This window comes from Physella acuta, unplaced genomic scaffold, assembly GCF_028476545.2.
Source record: "Physella acuta isolate Inbredline_101_S28 unplaced genomic scaffold, ASM2847654v3 ptg001167l, whole genome shotgun sequence".
NCBI classification, from domain to species: domain Eukaryota; kingdom Metazoa; phylum Mollusca; class Gastropoda; family Physidae; genus Physella; species Physella acuta.
The window spans coordinates 39,861-59,708 of NW_026732684.1; the positions used below are offsets into that span (position 1 = coordinate 39,861).

The window sequence follows — 19,848 nt, forward strand, 5'->3', positions numbered from 1 at the left end:
CTCGGCATATGAAGGGAAGGTGTGGTCAGCACTAGACCTCGGCATATGAAGGGAAGGTGTGGTCAGCACTAGACCTCGACATATGAAGGGAAGGTGTGGTCAGCACTAGACCTCGGCATATGAAGGGAAGGTGTGGTCAGCACTAGACCTCAGCATATTAAAGGAAGGTGTGGTCACCACTAGACCTCGGCATATGAAGGGAAGGTGTGGTCAGCACTAGACCTCGACATATGAAGGGAAGGTGTGGTCAGCACTAGACCTCGGCATATGAAGGGAAGGTGTGGTCAGCACTAGACCTCAGCATATTAAAGGAAGGTGTGGTCACCACTAGACCTCGGCATATGAAGGGAAGGTGTGGTCACCACTAAATGTATGTTTTAAATGACTTAAACCTGTGATGTCTTAAATTACCGTCTGCCCAGTTTCTTCCAGGCATTTCTTCGGAAGAAACACTACGTCTGTCTATATTAGTGTTAGTCCTAATCTACGGTGGGTGTGGCAGGGGTAGTTTGGTTGCTGATTACGGTCATTTTTTGGTAGGTGTGTCCTGTGGCGGGGGATGTTTTATTACTGCACCAGTCGACCTTCGACCTACTGAGGGAACTAGACTGGAGCTAGAAAAAGAACACATGTGCTATCGCGCGCCGTGAGCACAGGTAGATCACACACACGAGACTGTTGTGGACGGAGAGCACTAAAGATGGCGCTTGGTGTTTATTTACTTCTGGGGGTTCACCTAATACTAGCTGTAATTGCCGTCACCGTCAAAATTGACGAACCAGAGGAGAGAGGTCAGTTTAACACTTAAGTTAAGCTTAAAATCTAACTTGTCTAATTCTCTTAGTCCATGGTTTAGTAGTACTTCCGCCTTTCGCCATTTTGTTTGCCTGGAGTTAAGAAATTGAATAGTAGTGCAGCTCCATTGATAATAAAATATGTAGTTGATTCAGTTTATACGAATTCTGTCTGCAATCATCTACAATGTACTTTTGGTATTTGCATAAGTAGACCTTGTAATCATTGTTGACAGATAGTAAATTATATCAATACTGTCCCAAATTAAAGAACTAAAATAGACTTTAACAACTGTAAGACTTCCTAGAAGACATGTCAAAAATTGGATGCTGTAAAAAACTAAAAAAAAAACAACTAAACTTGGATTGGCCATCATTGTGCTATATTGTTAATTTTTTAATTTATTATACATAAGTAGAAGCTGATAATAGAATTTCTAACTTTTATAAATTCTAATTATTAGTACATTTGGCAATTGATCATTTAATTACCATGAAGTGAAAAACACAAAAATAACTCGGTCCCTCACAAAAAATATAATTTTTAACAACCTTTTAAATAATAATGCACCTAATAATGCACTAAAAAGGAGAAAATAAAGGATTTTCTTTAAATATAACATAAAACACTATTATTACTACTGTTGCTCATTTGGTGCGACATTCTTTTTTTTTTGTTCACTCGTGATTCTCTTCTAATCTATTAAACAAATCAAAATTGATTAAAAACATGATTAAACTGGTGCTACCATCCCCATTTATAAAATAAATCGAGAAAGTTTAGGGGAGATCACACCCGCTTTATTGATTAAGCATTTTGTTCAATAATTCTAATTTTTAATACAATAGTTGCATAACTAAAATGAACAGGGAAATACTCGTATAACAGTGCTTTAAATAGTACTTTTTATAAGAACTTTTAATTAATTCATAAAAAAATAATATAATAATAATTCAGCAAAAATGTACACGTACTTCCCTTTAACTATATGTCAAGTTTGAGGGTGCAAAAACTAGCGCTGTTAATTAAAACTAGTTAAATGGCCCGTTGAGGGAGAAATTCAACGGGAGCATGGTTGATAATTTGCCTTTTGTCTAAACCGAAACCAAAACCAAAAGGAGCACATAAACTTCAAATTGAACCGGAAGCAAAAAATGTTATTGAAAACCGAATTTTATCCATAATATGCATTTTAACCGGATCCGGAAATTTAAATTGATTTAAAACACCTAATAACCTCAACCTTAATCCTGCTACTAACTCTCGTTATAAATTTATAGAAGAAATATCTGAAAGAAACTCTGCATGTAGACCACTTTTAAGATTAGACTAATACATTAGGCGGTAATGTTAGTGTCTTTAATATGAAGTGTTTTATTTTGGGACTGGATTTTCAATTCTATGTTTACTCTAGAATCAATGACTTCATTTTATTGTGTGTACATTTCTGGCTTTAGAATTGTACATATTTCGTTCCGTTTTGAAAGTTTCCTATATGTTCCACGAGACGTTACGGTCTTTCACTATGCTTCTTTTAAATTTCTTAGTTTTTTTACAAGCTTTTATTTAACTCACTTCCTCGTCAGTCGTCAGTCTGTCTAGATCGAAACGGCCGAGCGAAATTGCAGGCACTTCTACCTGACAGATACAGTTCGTAATTGGAAAGTAGGTCAAGACATGAAGACAATGCACTGTGACATTAAATTTGACTTAATTGGATGCCTAATTAATTTTTTATGAATCAATTAAAATTTTGACCAAATCAGTAGGCATTACTATCCAATCACTCTACACGCGTCATCACCTTCAATAGCGCGCCATCTGGTTCAATAGGCGCGCAATGGTTTTTGTCATGAAACTCATCTATATATATGGTACGGTCAAAGCCCGAAGTGCGGCCAAAGCGCGGATTGGCCGGCCAATGCGCGGATTGGCCGGGATGTCCTGGCCAATGTTTTATCTAGACAAAGTTGTGATCGCGTTTTCATTATTCTGGGTGCGGTTTCATTGTGAGTAACGTATTGTTTAGGTCTTGTTTGTATGTAAGGCGTTATGGATTAAAAGGGCCTTCAGACCATGAGACAGACAGCAGATGGCTGTCAAAAGGAAAAATGTAAATCCATGTTAGTTTCCATATATGGGCTACAACTGTATGTGACAGCCTCCTCCGTGATGACGAGGTGAGACAATCATCAAGAAAGGTCTTGTTTCCAAACCCTTGATATTTAAAGAATTTAACTCAATATGCCCAGTAGATCTTATTGATATGCAAAGTAACCCAGACGGCAAATACAAGTTTATACTCAGTTACCAGGATCATTTAACCAAGTTCATATTGCTGCGAGCTTTGGAAACGAAAAGAGCAGAAGAAGTTGCTTACCAGCTGCTGTATATCTTCACGACTATTGGTGCCCCAAGTGTGCTTCAATCAGATAATGGAAGAGAATTTGTGAATGCAGTTATTTCTGAACTAAAGAACATGTGGCCTGAACTTAAACTAGTTCACGGAAAACCAAGGCATAGCCAAAGCCAAGGTTCAGTCGAACGTGCCAACCAAGATGTTCAAAACATGATGATGACATGGATGCAAACAAATGAATCAGCTCATTGGGCTGAGAGTCTCAAATTTATTCAATTTATGAAAAATCGTTCTTTTCATCAAGGAATCCAACAATTGCCATACGAAGCCTTGTTTGGATGCAAAGCAAAAGTGGGACTTAGCACTTCAAATCTACCAAGAGAGGCTCTCGATAAAATAGTTACTGATGAAGATTTTGAGAACATTGAATAAGAAATGGAGGTTGCTATAAATGCAACGACATCCTCAGCTAACACATCTGCTGCCTTGGCGGAACGTCCAGACCAGTTGCGTGACAATAATGTGGCCAACAGATTCTGTATAGTTTGTGAAAAACATTGTAGTGCAGCTCATTCTTGTGGATCCTGTGGCAACGATGTCCATGCTATTTGTGGAATACCCAATGAAGCAGACGAAGGGTACGGAGGAAACATTACCTGCAAATTGTGTCACAACAAAAAAGACATCATGGACAACAGGTCAGCAGCTCATACTGGCTTGCAAACTCAAGGTGCTAAGATGCTTAAAACATCAAATACAAAATTTAAAGATGGTGAAGTGGGTGACAATGTAGGCATCCGTGTTCCAGATGTTGACAGAGGTCGCGGTGATCCCCGAAGCATGATTGCAGTTGCCATGAGCGTCGATGGCGGTTTCTACAAATTAGGAACGGAACATGGTGTTCTAAAACAACTGTATGCTAGAAGTGAGTTTTCAATTCTTCACGAAAAACTGCTCTTATTGTCGTCAGTTGGCACTGAGGAAAAATCACTACGAACCATCGCATCTTCACAATCATTGACTGGGGGCCAAGGCTACACTCGCTGCAATTGCACAACTTAGTGCACAACAAATCGCTGCAAGTGTAAAAATAGCAAGCTGCTATGTAATTCTAAATGCCATAAAAGTTTAACTTGTTGCAACAAATGATAATATTGATTGATTGAGACTATAGTACAATTAAAAATGTGAATGTTTCTGTCATTTACTTTAATTAATGATCAATAAAGACTTAATTTCATGATCCTAACGGCATAAAAAACAAAATCTGCTCATGATCTTCTAATTCGGACTTTGGCCGATCGTCCCTAGCCAGATGATCTTCTAATTAAGACTTTGGCCGGTCCACCATGGCCAGTCCGCGGACTGGCCGGCCAAAGGCCGAAATCAAGAGCTATTTCAGACTTTGGCCGGTCCACCATGGCCAGTCTGTGGATTGGCCGGCCAAAGGCCGAAATCAAGCAAAGTTTCGGACTTTGGCCGACCTATGGGAGGCGATATTGGCCAATGCGCGCATTGGCCGGCCAATCCGTGCAAATAAGAAGGAGGAAGTGGCGCTGGGTGGGTCACACACTGCGAAAGGCTCACACAAATGTTACACGCCAAGCGCTTGAGTGGAACCCCCATGGAAAGCGGAAGAGAGGGCGCCCAAGACAGACCTGGAGGCGGAGTCTTCTTGAAGAACTGAAGCCAACAGGGATGTCTTGGGAGATGTCAAAATTAATAGCCGAGGATAGGAAGAAATGGAAGGAAATGGTGGAGGCCCTATGCTCCATAAGGAACAAAGAGGACTAAGTCAAGTCAAGTCAATCAGAAATTGAGATCGAGCATCTAATAATAGACAATTAGTAACGCTAACATATTGCATCAGTCACACTGATGTTTAAAACACGACAAATAATTCTTTTACGTGTTAAAGATAAATCCTTTTCATTTGTGTCACTTTAGCGATTCGTGACGTCATTATTGACGATCCCCATCCCCAAGCCTATACTGTGTAAAGAGCACCACAATCAAGTTAGATAAGTTACCTGTTAGAACCTAATGGTTTCTGTGACCTCGAACATTAAAGGTTAGTGTAATCTGCACTCTACCCAACCAACTTTCCCAAAAGTGAGCCAGGTATGCATCAAGCACGTCCTATGGATCCTAACTCGATACATTTAGTGTTTCTTCCAGACTTTTTTCTCAAGGGGGGGGCGGGGGGCACTTGATATTTTCGGCGGGGAGGGGGGGGGGGAAGGTTGTCGACATTTTTCGCGGGGGGGGGGGGGGGCTCCGAAGAGATGCCTGGAAGAAACTCTGGATACATTGAAATTTTCTATCGCAGTCCAGCCAGTTGATCTAGTTACCACTGAATGTATGCCAATTTTGTGTAACGTTTATGATCTAGTTACCACTGAATGTATGTCAATGTTATGTAACATGTATGATCTAGTTACCACTGAATGTATATCAATGTTGTGTAACGTTTAGAATTGTCAACATGAAAAGTGTGAATGGTATTTTTTCTTTAATTCCTATCATACAGTAGCTGAGTCGTAAACCGATCTTTGATTGGGTTCTGTTGTGCTTGAGAGTCAGAAAAATGGGTGGATGGTGTGTACCTGGACATTACTCTCAGATAAATGGGTGGATGGTGTATCCCTAGAAATTAGTGTAAGATAAATTGATCTAGCGATCCATTGGTCAGATGAAGTAGAGTTCACGTTTTTTTAACCTTGGCATAATAAGAAAGGCTTGGTCAGTACTATGCTCAGAGTTAGGTACCCATCAGTGCTGAGTGGACCCAGGGATGTTCTACTGACTTGAACTTAGATTCGAACTCGAGACTTTCGGGTTAACTCTACCGCTTAGTTCACACTGTCCGCAGATAAAGTGGGCCTGGGAAATATAATTTGTAGCAGTTTAACGTTCTTAGTTTCTGTAAGGTCAGAATATTTCGTCAGTTTAACGTTCTTAGTTTCTGTAAGGTCAGAATATTTCGTCAGTTTAACGTTCTTAGTTTCTGTAAGGTCAGAATATTTCGTCAGTTTAACGTTCTTAGTTTCTGTAAGGTCAGAATCTTTCGTCAGTTTAACGTTCTTAGTTTCTGTAAGGTCAGAATATTTCGTCAGTTTAACGTTCTTAGTTTCTGTAAGGTCAGAATATTTCGTCAGTTTAACGTTCTTAGTTTCTGTAAGGTCAGAATATTTCGTCAGTTTAACGTTCTTAGTTTCTGTAAGGTCAGAATCTTTCGTCAGTTTAACGTTCTTAGTTTCTGTAAGGTCAGAATATTTCGTCAGTTTAACGTTCTTAGTTTCTGTAAGGTTAGAATATTTCGTCAGTTTAACGTTCTTAGTTTCTGTAAGGTCAGAATATTTCGTCAGTTTAACGTTCTTAGTTTCTGTAAGGTCAGAATATTTCGTCAGTTTAACGTTCTTAGTTTCTGTAAGGTCAGAATATTTCGTCAGTTTAACGTTCTTAGTTTCTGTAAGGTCAGAATATTTCGTCAGTTTAACGTTCTTAGTTTCTGTAAGGTCAGAATATTTCGTCAGTTTAACGTTCTTAGTTTCTGTAAGGTCAGAATATTTCGTCAGTTTAACGTTCTTAGTTTCTGTAAGGTCAGAATATTTCGTCAGTTTAACGTTCTTAGTTTCTGTAAGGTCAGAATATTTCGTCAGTTTAACGTTCTTAGTTTCTGTAAGGTCAGAATATTTCGTCAGTTTAACGTTCTTAGTTTCTGTAAGGTTAGAATATTTCGTCAGTTTAACGTTCTTAGTTTCTGTAAGGTCAGAATATTTCGTCAGTTTAACGTTCTTAGTTTCTGTAAGGTCAGAATATTTCGTCAGTTTAACGTTCTTAGTTTCTGTAAGGTCAGAATATTTCGTCAGTTTAACGTTCTTAGTTTCTGTAAGGTCAGAATATTTCGTCAGTTTAACGTTCTTAGTTTCTGTAAGGTTAGAATATTTCATTAGTTTAACGTTCTTAGTTTCTGTAAGGTTAGAATATTTCTTCCTTCTTGAATCTGGACTTTGAAATTGTCTTTGAAGCAATTTTTGAAAAGGCGCCACTATCCTAAAAGTTGCCCTAGCGGGAACAGCTTCTGACCGTAATCTTCCATACACACTGTGGGTAAGCTTCTGACTCTACCCACTAGACGTAAGCTTCTGACTCTACCCACTAGACGTAAGCTTCTGAAACTAAACCAAAGGTAAATAGAATTACACAACTTTATATACAACTGTTAATTCTGTATATATAATCATATGTTTTCAAATACTATCTTTAAGACTAAATACTTTGGTTGACAGAAATAATTTGCCACGTAGGCCTACGTCATTATAATAAACTAGCGTACCCGTCCCCCGCGCGTTGCCGCGGGAATAGAAGAAAGTTCGACGAAATATATAAAGGTTTCATCCATACGTTACCAATCCTATATTCTTAGACTCGTGACCTTGTTTTCTAAAAGTGAGTTATTTAAATGTAAACATTGCCTGCGCTTGGATCATAAATATCCGGACACGGGTTTTCCTACACTACCGCATGAAAACCTTGAGTGTACATTAAAAGCTCACCGAAATAATGAGGTAGAACACACTTCGGTGACCACCCATGTGTAAGGGACGTAGAGTGGCGCTCTCAGGAGCCCCCCCCCCCCGATTACACTACCGCATAGGCGCCGCGTACTGCCCTTGGCTCCTTAAAACTAACAGGCGCCATCGTGCCAAATAGCATCCTGTTAACAATGATGCAGATTACGTCATTCGCTAAAGTGACACAACTGAAAAGGATTTTTTCTTTAACACGTAAAAAAATATTTGACGTGTTTTAAACATCAGTGTGACTGATGCAATATGTTACTAATGGTTTATTATATATATATATATATATATATATATATATATATATATATATATATAGATATAGATATATATATATAGATATATAGATATATATATATATATATATAGATATATATGGATGGATGGATGGATGGATGGATGGATGGATGGATGGATGGATGGATGGATGGATGGATGGATGGATGGATGGATGGATGGATGGATGGATGGACGGACGGACGGACGGACGGACGGACGGACGGACGGACGGACGGACGGACGGACGGACGGACGGACGGACGGACGGATGGATGGACGGACGGACGGATGGACGGACGGACGGACGGATGGACGGACGGACGGATCGATGGATAGAGGGAGGGAGGGAGGGAGGGAGGGCGGGCAGGCGGACAGACAGACAGACAGACAGACAGACAGACAAACAGACAGACAAAGAGACATATAGATGCTATTGTTGCATTTTGACCAATAGTCAAAAATGGACATTTGATATCATGAAAATGTCGTGAAATCTTGATTAGTTTAGTGAACCTGAATCAACCAAATGACACTTAACACATGTCATTGTTAATCAAACTAATCAACCAAATGACACTTAACACATGACATTGTTAATCAAATTAATCAACCAAATGACACTTAACACATGACATTGTTAATCAAATTAATCAACAAAATGACACTTAACACATGACATTGTTAATCTTCTAATTGCTGGTGCTTGGACGGCTACTGTTATTTAAAATACGGGATCCAGTATTTAAAATACGGGATCCAATATTTAAAATACGGGATCCAATATTTAAAATACGGGATCCAGTATTTAAAATACGGGATCCAATATTTAAAATACGGGATCCAATATTTAAAATACCGGATCCAATATTTAAAATACGGAATCCAATATTTAAAATACGGGATCCAATATTTAAAATACGGGATCCAATATTTAAAATACGGGATCCAATATTTAAAATACGGGATCCAATATTTAAAATACGGGATCCAATATTTAAAATACGGGATCCAATATTTAAAATACGGGATCCAATATTTAAAATACGGGATCCAATATTTAAAATACGGGATCCAATATTTAAAATACGGGATCCACTATTTATTGATTTTTAAAAACTTTCGTACAAACAGTATAAGCAAAAGGTTTGTTGGTCAAATAATCCCATCTTTAACTTTTCCCAGAATGCTACGCCACTACTGTTGGTCAAATAATCCCATATTTACCTTTTAACAGAATGCTACGGCACTACTGTTGGTCAAATAATCCCATATTTACCTTTTAACAGAATGCTACGGCACTACTGTTGGTCAAATAATCCCATCTTTACCTTTTCCCAGAATGCTACGGCACTACTGTTGGTCAAATAATCCCATATTTACCTTTTAACAGAATGCTACGCCACTACTGTTGGTCAAATAATCCCATATTTACCTTTTAACAGAATGCTACGGCACTACTGTTGGTCAAATAATCCCATATTTACCTTTTAACAGAATGCTACGGCACTACTGTTGGTCAAATAATCCCATCTTTACCTTTTCCCAGAATGCTACGGCACTACTGTTGGTCAAATAATCCCATATTTACCTTTTAACAGAATGCTACGGCACTACTGTTGGTCAAATAATCCCATCTTTACCTTTTCCCAGAATGCTACGGCACTACTGTTGGTCTTGGTTATTCTGGCACACTTGAGTTTCACTACCACCACCTGAAGAAACGATACGCCGGATGTACGCATATCCATGGCAACCTAGAGCTCACAAACTTGGTGGACCCAAAATTAAACTATGACCTAAGTTTTCTCAAGGTATGTAACTTTTCTAAATATCTATAGTTTTCAGGTAGTCTTGTAATATATGCTGGCAGGTAGCCTTTGCTATCGTTGTTGGTAGACAGCCATTGTTATATTTGTTGGTAGACAGCCATTGTTATATTTGTTGGTAGACAGACATTGTTATATTTGTTGGTGGACAGTCATTGTTATATTTGTTAGTAGACAGTCATTGTTATATTTGTTGGTGGACAGCCATTGTTATATTTGTTGGTAGACAGCGATTGTTATATTTGTTGGTAGACAGTCATTGTTATATTTGTTGGTAGACAGCCATTGTTATATTTGTTGGTAGACAGCCATTGTTATATTTGTTGGTAGACAGCCATTGTTATATTTGTTGGTGGACAGTCATTGTTATATTTGTTGGTGGACAGTCATTGTTATATTTGTTGGTGGACAGTCATTGTTATATTTGTTAGTAGACAGTCATTGTTATATTTGTTGGTAGACAGCCATTGTTATATTTGTTGGTAGACAGTCATTGTTATATTTGTTGGTAGACAGCCATTGTTATATTTGTTGGTAGACAGTCATTGTTATATTTGTTGGTAGACAGCCATTGTTATATTTGTTGGTAGACAGTCATTGTTATATTTGTTGGTAGACAGTCATTGTTATATTTGTTGGTAGACAGTCATTGTTATATTTGTTGGTAGACATGTTCCATTTACTCCCAATGGTTTTGATGTGTCTGTGGTTTGTGCTTCAATTAGTTTTGTAAATAGATTTGCCAGACCTAATACTTGCCTGATTTCAGTTGTCTATCGCTGCTTGCACCTATGACGTCAAGTCTAGCTTTATTGTCACCGCGTCTGTTTATCATCTCTCTCAACAATTTTTCAGTTTTCATGCCCTGCCCATTTCTACCATATAAAGATCCATTTTTTCGATGGTTAACGTTGTTTTCTAATTGTTTAATTATGTTGTAAGGAGTCTTAGAGTTTGTAGGGCTTGCATTTTCTCCTTTTACCCGCTAGAGTATCTTGTAATTGACTTTGTATTTTGTGCATGACATTTTTGTTTCTCGAATTTTAACTTTATATTCTTTATTTTATTTTAGTTTTAATGCATAGACATAAAAATGTCTCTATAATTTTTTTTTTCATTTTAAAACTTGTCATATCTTCTTTTGTTGTTCCATTCTTCATTTTTGTTTAAGTCTTAAGATATTTTTGGCAGACTTTATCATTGCAGACAGTTTTGGAAAACTTTATTATTTTGTAGAGTCAATTCTGTGTCACCTTTTAATTACTGAATCTGTTGGTTTTTTTTGTTTGTTTTTTTAACGAAATATAAACGCTCTTTTTTGGGTTTCTTTTCTTTTAAGCTTCTTTTGTAAAAAAAAAGACAGTATCTTATTTTCAGCAACAATATTTTTTTTAGGTTGAGTTTGATTTTTGCTAAAACAAGTTTTTTTTACTAACCAAAACCGATATTAGCTTCTCCCGTGTCACTTCATCTTGAAAATATTTTTTCTCTTACCCACGATGTCATCGTTTTGGTTTTCTGTATTTCCATGTGGTAATTTCTATATGTTTTTATCAATTTGTGTAGCATGCCACCTATTGCATGTTATTCTTGTCTGAAATCTTGTTTATTTTTAGAGCATTCGTTATGTGAGTGGCTATATTTTAATTGGTTTGGTCACCGAAGTGGAAATCATTCCATTTGACAGTCTGGAAGTCATTCGGGGTAATAACACATACAGCATTATGGGTAAGTATCTGTGTCGTTATTGACAGATTTTAAGTATGATTTGTTACAATTTGAAAGAGTTGTCTTTTTTTATATAGTCCTATTACGGTTACCCTAATGTACCCTAACCCTATTAGGGTTACCCTAATGTACCATAACCCTAGTAGGGTTACCCTAATGTACCATAACCCTAGTAGGGTTACCCTAATGTACCATAACACTATTAGGGTTACCCTAATGTACCCTAACCCTATTAAGGTTACCCTAATGTACCCTAACCCTAGTAGGGTTACCCTAATGTACCCTAACCCTAGTAGGGTTACCCTAATGTCTTAATGTACCCTAACCCTATTAGGGTACATGTCGAGCCTTGGGGCGATCTCCGAAGAAATACCAAAATGTAAATTTTTTAAAAATCTTAACAAGTGCCCAAGCAGATTTAGTGGCTTAAACAATTTAATTCATTTAAAAAAAAAAAAACCTATCTGTATTTTTTGGCTGACAGAAGTATTCTCCCGGTCTTCCGCCAAATTAACTTCATCTTCTCGAACTAGACGATAGGTCAAGCGTATTCTATTGAACATTTATAATAGTGATGGAACCTGATGGAAATAACAAATGTATCGTTAAAGCTATAGCCGAAACAAATTTCTTAATTGGCAACTCTAATAATGTCTAATTTTGCTTAGAATACACTACTTTCTGTAATGTTAAAAACTATGCATTAATTATCCGGCTGCATTATTATGTGTTTTTAAATTCGTATAGATCTTTACTTTTATTATCGACTTAATAAAATTATATATATATATATATATATATATATATATATATATATATATATATATATATATATATATATATATATATATATATATAATTATTTATGAACATAATATTCATAAAGTAAAAAACTCGACTTGATCTCCATAAGGTAATATTAAAGTGTTTTATTTTGTACCACAATCTAAATTGATGTATCTATAATAATAGTTTCGCTGTCTGTCTATGTATCTATCTATCTATCTGTCTATCTATCTATGTATCTGACAAGTACGCTATAGAGAAAACACAAGCAATTTAAAAACATGCATAGTTAAACGAAAACGAAATATGACGTCATATTGAGCAAAAGAAGAAAATAATATCAAGCCGGAGAGTGCACACAGTAATATGACGTCATTGATTCTCGAGTAAACATTGAATAAAATGGCAATTTTGTCTAATCTAAGTTATATTTGCGTGAAGAGTTTTTTTCATACAATTTTTCGGGTAGGGGCGAAGCGTAAGAACGTCTGAGCCCCCCCCCCCCTCCCCAACTCAAAAGAAATTTCTTCATCGATACTCTATAATAAAATTACCGCCTAATTAATGTGTCTAATCTAAAAAGTGGTTTTCTTGCAATTTATTTAATGCAATTCTTCTGGTAGTGGCTAAGCGCGACACCAGCGTTTCTTTCAGACTTTTTCCTCCCCGGAAGGGGGAACTTTTTCTAATCTAAAAAGTGTTTAGCGTGCAGTTTTTTTTCAAGCATCTCTTCCGGTAGGGACGAAGCCCCGCCCAGATTCTTCCTTTAGTTTGTATGATCTACAAATGCGACCAGTGTTTCTTTCAGACTTTTTCCTCCCCGGAGAGGGGTGGGGGTACATGAAATTTTCGGGGGCGGGGGTAGAATTTTCTGGGAGGGGGCGGACACTGGAAAAAGTATATAATTATATTTCGTTGAATGGGACGGTAGACATGTTTTGGAGTGGGGGGGGGGGGGCGAAGCCCCTCCTCCCAAGTAGAGTTGCCCGAAAGAAACTCTAAATGCGACTTTTGTCATGAATGAGATTAGGTGCATGGTTTAGGATATGCCTATGACTATATTTTGTATAAATTAAAGTACCGAGAAAATAGACAGCACTATCGACCTAGCGCCCGTTGTATCCTTCCTCAACGGGCCATTTTTCTCGTAAAGAAATAATATTGATGGGTTTTTTAAAAAATAATTTCATTTTCCAAACTTGACGTAACGTGCAAAGAACACAGTCAAACACATTGTATCACCCTTCACAAAAATTCTAATTATGTCTGAAACAAGGAATAAAAAATGTACAAATGACTTCCCTTAGTAACATTATACTTTCCTGGATAGATCACACACAAAAAATCATATCGCGGGAAAAAATACTTTTTATTAGTTTGTTTTGATGTTGGAAAAAAATATAATTATATAATTGGCATAGATTGATAACTGAGGTAGGCAAAACACGGATAATGCGTTTTATTTTTTTTTTACACTGAAGTATACTGTTTATTAATTATTATTTTTAATCAATAACAGTTTAAAAGCCGCTCCTAAATGTCCTCTATGTTGACTTCGATCTTTCGGTTTGCGGACGAGCTGGGGTATTATGGTCATTCACTAAATTGAACCACGCACGTCCGCCGGCGTCCTGGCAGGGTTCGATTTGGCGCCCTAGGCTATCTTGTTAGCGTTATGTTGCTTACTTTCGTTTTTAACAGTGCGTTAGATTAAGGATAAGAAAGTTTACAGTCCTTAAATAAATCGAATCCTTCGGCGCACCCACGGGGTGCTATTTGGCGCCCGGGTCTTTCCGTGAGTGCTATGGCAACCACCTTCGTTTTAAACAGCGCGATAGACTATGAATAAGATTAGGTATTAAAGTCAATTACTAAGTTAAATCAGGTGGTTCCGCCGGCGCCCTGGCAGGGTGCGATCTGGCGCCCTGTGCTATAGTGTGAGCACCATGCTTGCATTTAAGTTTGTGTTTATGTTCTACGTTATTGTTTGCGTTTAAGTTTGTGTTTATTTTTGCGTTTGTGTTTGCATTTGTGTTTGCGTTTGTGTTTGCGTTTGTTTTTGCGTTGTGTTTGTGTTTTCGTTTGCGTTAGTGTTTAGGTTTCTGTTTGTGTTTGCTCTTGTAATTGCGTGTATTTTTAACATTGGAGATTTGTTCGTTTTTGTGATTCATTAAACAGTGATTTTCGTGACGAATTAATAAAGTGAAAGCAGTTGGAGGACTTTAATTGATACACCAGCTTCAAAATTCGTGTGCCACAGTCTCGCACCTCAATTCTTAGACGTGGGCACATACACACAAATACACACACTCACACACACAAATACACACGCACACAAGCACACGCACGCACGTACACATACATACGCACACACACGCGTACGGACACACGCACACACACACACGCGTACGGACACACGCACATACACACGCACACACACATACACACGCACACATATGCACACGCACGCACACACACACACGCATACACGCATACAAAAGCCATGTAATTTTTTTGACGCTTCCACCAGGCGACGAGTACAGTCTGGTTGTGGTGCTGTCATCAAGAAACGATGAAAAATCGACGGGACTCAAGGAGCTGCATCTACCGCAACTTAAGGGTTAGTTTAGGCTGTCATTAGGGTTGGGCTTAGGATTGGGTTTAGGGTTGGGCTTAGGATTGGGTTTAGGGTTGGGCTTAGGGTTGGGCTTAGGGTTGGGCTTAGGGTTGGGCTTAGGGCTGGGCTTAGGGTTAGTTTAGGCTGTCATTAGGGTTGGGCTTAGGGCTGGGTTTAGGGTTAGTTTAGGCTGTCATTAGGGTTGGGCTTAGGGTTGGGCTTAGGGCTGGGTTTAGGGTTAGTTTAGGCTGTCATTAGGGTTGGGCTTAGGGCTGGGTTTAGGGCTGGGTTTAGGGTTGGGCTTAGGGCTGGGTTTAGGGTTGGGCTTAGGGCTGGGTTTAGGGTTAGTTTAGGCTGTCATTAGGGTTGGGCTTAGGGCTGGGTTTAGGGCTGGGTTTAGGGTTGGGCTTAGGGCTGGGTTTAGGGTTGGGCTTAGGGCTGGGTTTAGGGCTGGGTTTAGGGTTGGGCTTAGGGCTGGGTTTAGGGTTGGGCTTAGGGCTGGGTTTAGGGTTGGGCTTAGGGCTGGGTTTAGGGTTAGTTTAGGCTGTCATTAGGGTTGGGCTTAGGGTTGGGCTTAGGGCTGGGTTTAGGGTTGCACTTAAGGCTGGGTTTAGGGTTAGTTTAGGCTGTCATTATGGTTGGGCTTAGGGTTGGGCTTAGGGCTGGGTTTAGGGTTAGTTTAGGCTGTCATTAGGGTTGGGCTTAGGGTTAGTTTAGGCTGTCATTAGGGTTGGGCTTAGGGCTGGGTTTAGGGTTAGTTTAGGCTGTCATTAGGGTTGGGCTTAGGGCTGGGTTTAGGGTTAGTTTAGGCTGTCATTAGGGTTGGGCTTAGGGTTGGGCTTAGGGCTGGGTTTAGGGTTAGTTTAGGCTGTCATTAGGGTTGGGCTTAGGGTTGGGCTTAGGGCTGGGTTTAGGGTTAGTTTAGGCTGTCATTAGGGTTGGGCTTAGGGCTGGGTTTAGGGCTGGGTTTAGGGTTGCACTTAAGGCTGGGTTTAGGGTTAGTTTAGGCTGTCATTAGGGTTGGGCTTAGGGCTGGGTTTAGGGCTGGGTTTAGGGTTGCACTTAAGGCTGGGTTTAGGGTTAGTTTAGGCTGTCATTATGGTTGGGCTTAGGGTTGGGCTTAGGGCTGGGTTTAGGGTTAGTTTAGGCTGTCATTAGGGTTGGGCTTAGGGTTGGGCTTAGGGCTGGGTTTAGGGTTAGTTTAGGCTGTCATTAGGGTTGGGCTTAGGGTTAGTTTAGGCTGTCATTAGGGTTGGGCTTAGGGCTGGGTTTAGGGTTAGTTTAGGCTGTCATTAGGGTTGGGCTTAGGGCTGGGTTTAGGGTTAGTTTAGGCTGTCATTAGGGTTGGGCTTAGGGTTGGGCTTAGGGCTGGGCTTAGGGCTGGGTTTAGGGTTAGTTTAGGCTGTCATTAGGGTTGGGCTTAGGGTTGGGCTTAGGGCTGGGTTTAGGGTTAGTTTAGGCTGTCATTAGGGTTGGGCTTAGGGCTGGGTTTAGGGCTGGGTTTAGGGTTGGGCTTAGGGCTGGGTTTAGGGTTGGGCTTAGGGCTGGGTTTAGGGTTGGGCTTAGGGCTGGGTTTAGGGTTAGTTTAGGCTGTCATTAGGGTTGGGCTTAGGGTTGGGCTTAGGGCTGGGTTTAGGGTTGGACTTAAGGCTGGGTTTAGGGTTAGTTTAGGCTGTCATTAGGGTTGGGCTTAGGGTTGGGCTTAGGGTTGGGCTTAGGGTTGGGCTTAGGGCTGGGTTTAGGGTTGGGCTTAGGGCTGGGTTTAGGGTTAGTTTAGGCTGTCATTAGGGTTGGGCTTAGGGTTGGGCTTAGGGCTGGGTTTAGGGTTAGTTTAGGCTGTCATTAGGGTTGCGCTTAGGGCTGGGTTTAGGGTTAGTTTAGGCTGTCATTAGGGTTTTGCTTAGGGCTGGGTTTAAGGTTAGTTTAGGCTGTCATTAGGGTTGGGCTTAGGGCTGGGTTTAGGGTTAGTTTAGGCTGTCATTAGGGTTGGGCTTAGGGCTGGGTTTAGGGTTAGTTTAGGCTGTCATTAGGTTTGGGCTTAGGGCTGGGTTTAGGGTTGGGCTTAGGGCTGGGTTTAGGGTTAGTTTAGGCTGTCATTAGATTTGGGCTTAGGGCTGGGTTTAGGGTTGGGTTTAGGGCTGTGATTAGGGCTGTGTGATTAGGGCTGTGTGATTAGGGCTGTGTGATTAAGGTTGGGTTATGGTTGGGTTTAAGCTACACATTGTTTATTCAGCCAAACTTTATTTGTCACCCTTGTTTTTTTTTTACAACCACCATTTTTAATCTCCACTTCACCCTCATTAGGATATATCACCAGTAGCGTAGCGAGGGGGGGGGGGGACATATGTCCCCGGGCGCTGACCATAGGGGGCGCCAAAATGGGTTGGAAAAATAAATTGAAAGGTTGAGGGGGGTGCAAATCGAAATCTCGAGGGGGGGGGGGGTGCAAATCGAAAGTTTGAGGGGGGTGCAAATCAAAATCTTGACGGGGGGGGGGGGTGCAAATCGAAAAGTTTGTCCCCGGGCGCCGGGAAGGGTCGCTACGCCTCTGTATATCACATTCCCTAAATCAGCATTGTGTCTCTTGATCTTAATCAGCTTGTGTCACGTGACATTTAATATATGTACATTCGTCAGGAATGTTAATCTTAAATTCTTGTCTGTATCAAAGAATCTCAGCAGACGTAATTTCAAACTAGTTTGAAAATTTCAGAAATTTCCATGGGTAAAGTTTTGTTCACACGCAATCCGTTCCTTGGTTTCATCAACACGATTGACTGGGAACCCATTTTACGCGGACGTTGGGAGAACGTACACTTCTTGGAGAGCGCTTACGATGAAACAGGTTTGTAAGGCCCACCATAAAATAGTCACAGTAAACAACACAGTAGAATTGAAATATAAGCCCACATACTTTTTCTCCTGAACATGTTCATTTTATAGTGTTCAGTTTGTTCAGTTTAATTTTTTATATATTTGTTACATATAATTCTACTGTTGTATTCAATTTGTTGCCTTAATTTTTTTTGGTTACATTTGTTACATTTAATTTTGTTATTGTCTTGGCTTTGTTATATTTAATTTTGTTATTGTCTTGGCTTTGTTACATTTAATTGTGTTATTGTCTTGGCTTTGTTACATTTAATTGTGTTATTGTCTTGGCTTTGTTACATTTAATTTTGTTATTGTCTTGGTTATGTTACATTTAATTGTGTTATTGTCTTGGCTTTGTTACATTTTGTTATTGCCTTGGTTTTGTTACATTTAATTGTGTTACTGTCTTGGTTTTGTTACATTTTGTTATTGTCTTGGCTTTGTTACGTTTAATTGTGTTATTGTCTTGGCTTTGTTACATTTAATTGTGTTATTGTCTTGGCTTTGTTACATTTAATTGTGTTATTGTCTTGGCTTTGTTACATTTAATTTTGTTATTGTCTTGGTTTTGTTACATTTTGTTATTGTCTTGGTTTTGTGACATTTAATTGTGTTATTGTCTTGGTTTTGTTACATTTAATTGTGTTATTGTCTTGGTTTTGTTACATTTAATTGTGTTATTGTCTTGGCTTTGTTACATTTAATTGTGTTATTGTCTTGGCTTTGTTACATTTTGCTACTGCCTTGGTTTTGTTACATTTAATTGTGTTATTGTCTTGGTTTTGTTACATTTTGTTATTGTCTTGGCTTTGTTACATTTAATTGTGTTATTGTCTTGGCTTTGTTACATTTAATTGTGTTATTGTCTTGGCTTTGTTACATTTAATTGTGTTATTGTCTTGGCTTTGTTACATTTTGTTATTGTCTTGGCTTTGTTACATTTTGTTATTGTCTTGGTTTTGTGACATTTTGTTATTGTCTTGGCTTTGTTACATTTTGTTATTGTATTGGTTTTGTTACATTTTGTTATTGTCTTGGTTTTGTGACATTTAATTTTTGTTTTGTTTTTGTCCAGCGGCTGACAACAATGACACGTCAATTTGTGACAAGGGCACAAGATGGGGAAATGACAAGTCACTTTGTCAAAAAGGTTAGAAACTTGATGGAGAACTTGTCAAATGAATAGAGAACTTGTCAGATGCTAGACGTTGTAAAAACTGCCCTCTTTGTACTCAGTAGTGTCGAGGTCCTGCCATGAGAGCTGCGACGGTCGATGTTTTGGTCCCTCTGATGCTGACTGCTGTCATGCTACGTGTGCTGTTGGCTGTGATGGGGCCCAAGATCAAGACTGCATTGTACGTGGCGTTTTTTTAATTGCTAAACAATGAACATTGGGTATTACTAGTGTATTCTGATGTTTTATTTGAAGCTAGAGGCATATGACATCGTCGTGAATTAGATAGAGGAGTATTTTTGGATGATGTAATTAATTTCGTTTTTAATTTTATACACAAAACATGTACGAAAAAATGTATTTATTGCTGACTAACGAAAAAATGGCCTAGCTTTTGGAAGCATAGTTCTGTTTGATGTCTGTGTTTGATGTCTGTGTCTGTGTTTGATGTCTGTGTTTGATGTCTGTGTTTGATGTCTGTGTTTTACCCACAGATGTGCAAGGATTACCTGTACGAGAGTCGCTGTGTTGGATTCTGCCCAGCCAAATCTTATCCCAAGCTTCAGTATTGTGTCCGATATTGACCCGAGCTCTGAGTGCAGAAATGTCACGGGGAGAGAACTCAGTAATCCAGAGTTATCCTACTTGTAGCACAAGATGCATGCATGAAAACCATTTCGTGATTGTGTAATATTTCAAGTTTTATATAAATTCTGATCAAGCTATTGATAACATTATTATGTATAAATAAGTTTCAATTCACTCTAGCCCAACCTTATATCACGATTTCTGAACCGTATTGTCCCAACTAGCCGATTAACAGA

The 19,848-nt window shown here is 39.0% G+C and overlaps 1 protein-coding gene across 2 annotated transcripts; it reads left to right on the plus strand.

Moving 5' to 3' along the window:
• Positions 1–639: 639 nt before the first annotated feature.
• On the plus strand, positions 640–19,645 carry LOC131956670 (epidermal growth factor receptor). Of its 2 annotated transcripts, none has more exons than XM_059321215.1 (8): positions 640–791; positions 9,670–9,830; positions 11,462–11,573; positions 14,890–14,979; positions 17,690–17,821; positions 18,926–19,000; positions 19,090–19,205; positions 19,519–19,645. In XM_059321215.1, exons 1-8 carry the CDS (start codon positions 701–703, stop codon positions 19,606–19,608), a joined length of 867 nt encoding a protein of 288 aa, XP_059177198.1. In that variant the 5' UTR covers positions 640–700; the 3' UTR covers positions 19,609–19,645. The 2 variants fall into 2 exon arrangements, with proteins under 2 accessions (XP_059177198.1, XP_059177197.1); XM_059321214.1 differs by having other exon boundaries at positions 19,087–19,205; positions 19,519–19,644.
• Positions 19,646–19,848: the final 203 nt, after the last annotated feature.

Bases quoted from the DNA above. Each gene is read 5' to 3' on its own strand.
- LOC131956670 (XM_059321214.1), top strand. From the start codon at position 701: ATGGCGCTTGGTGTTTATTTACTTCTGGGGGTTCACCTAATACTAGCT. The intron at 11,574-14,889 runs GTAAGTATCTGT...CGCTTCCACCAG, and splicing joins TAACACATACAGCATTATGG to GCGACGAGTACAGTCTGGTT. The intron at 17,822-18,925 runs GTTTGTAAGGCC...GTTTTTGTCCAG, and splicing joins GAGCGCTTACGATGAAACAG to CGGCTGACAACAATGACACG.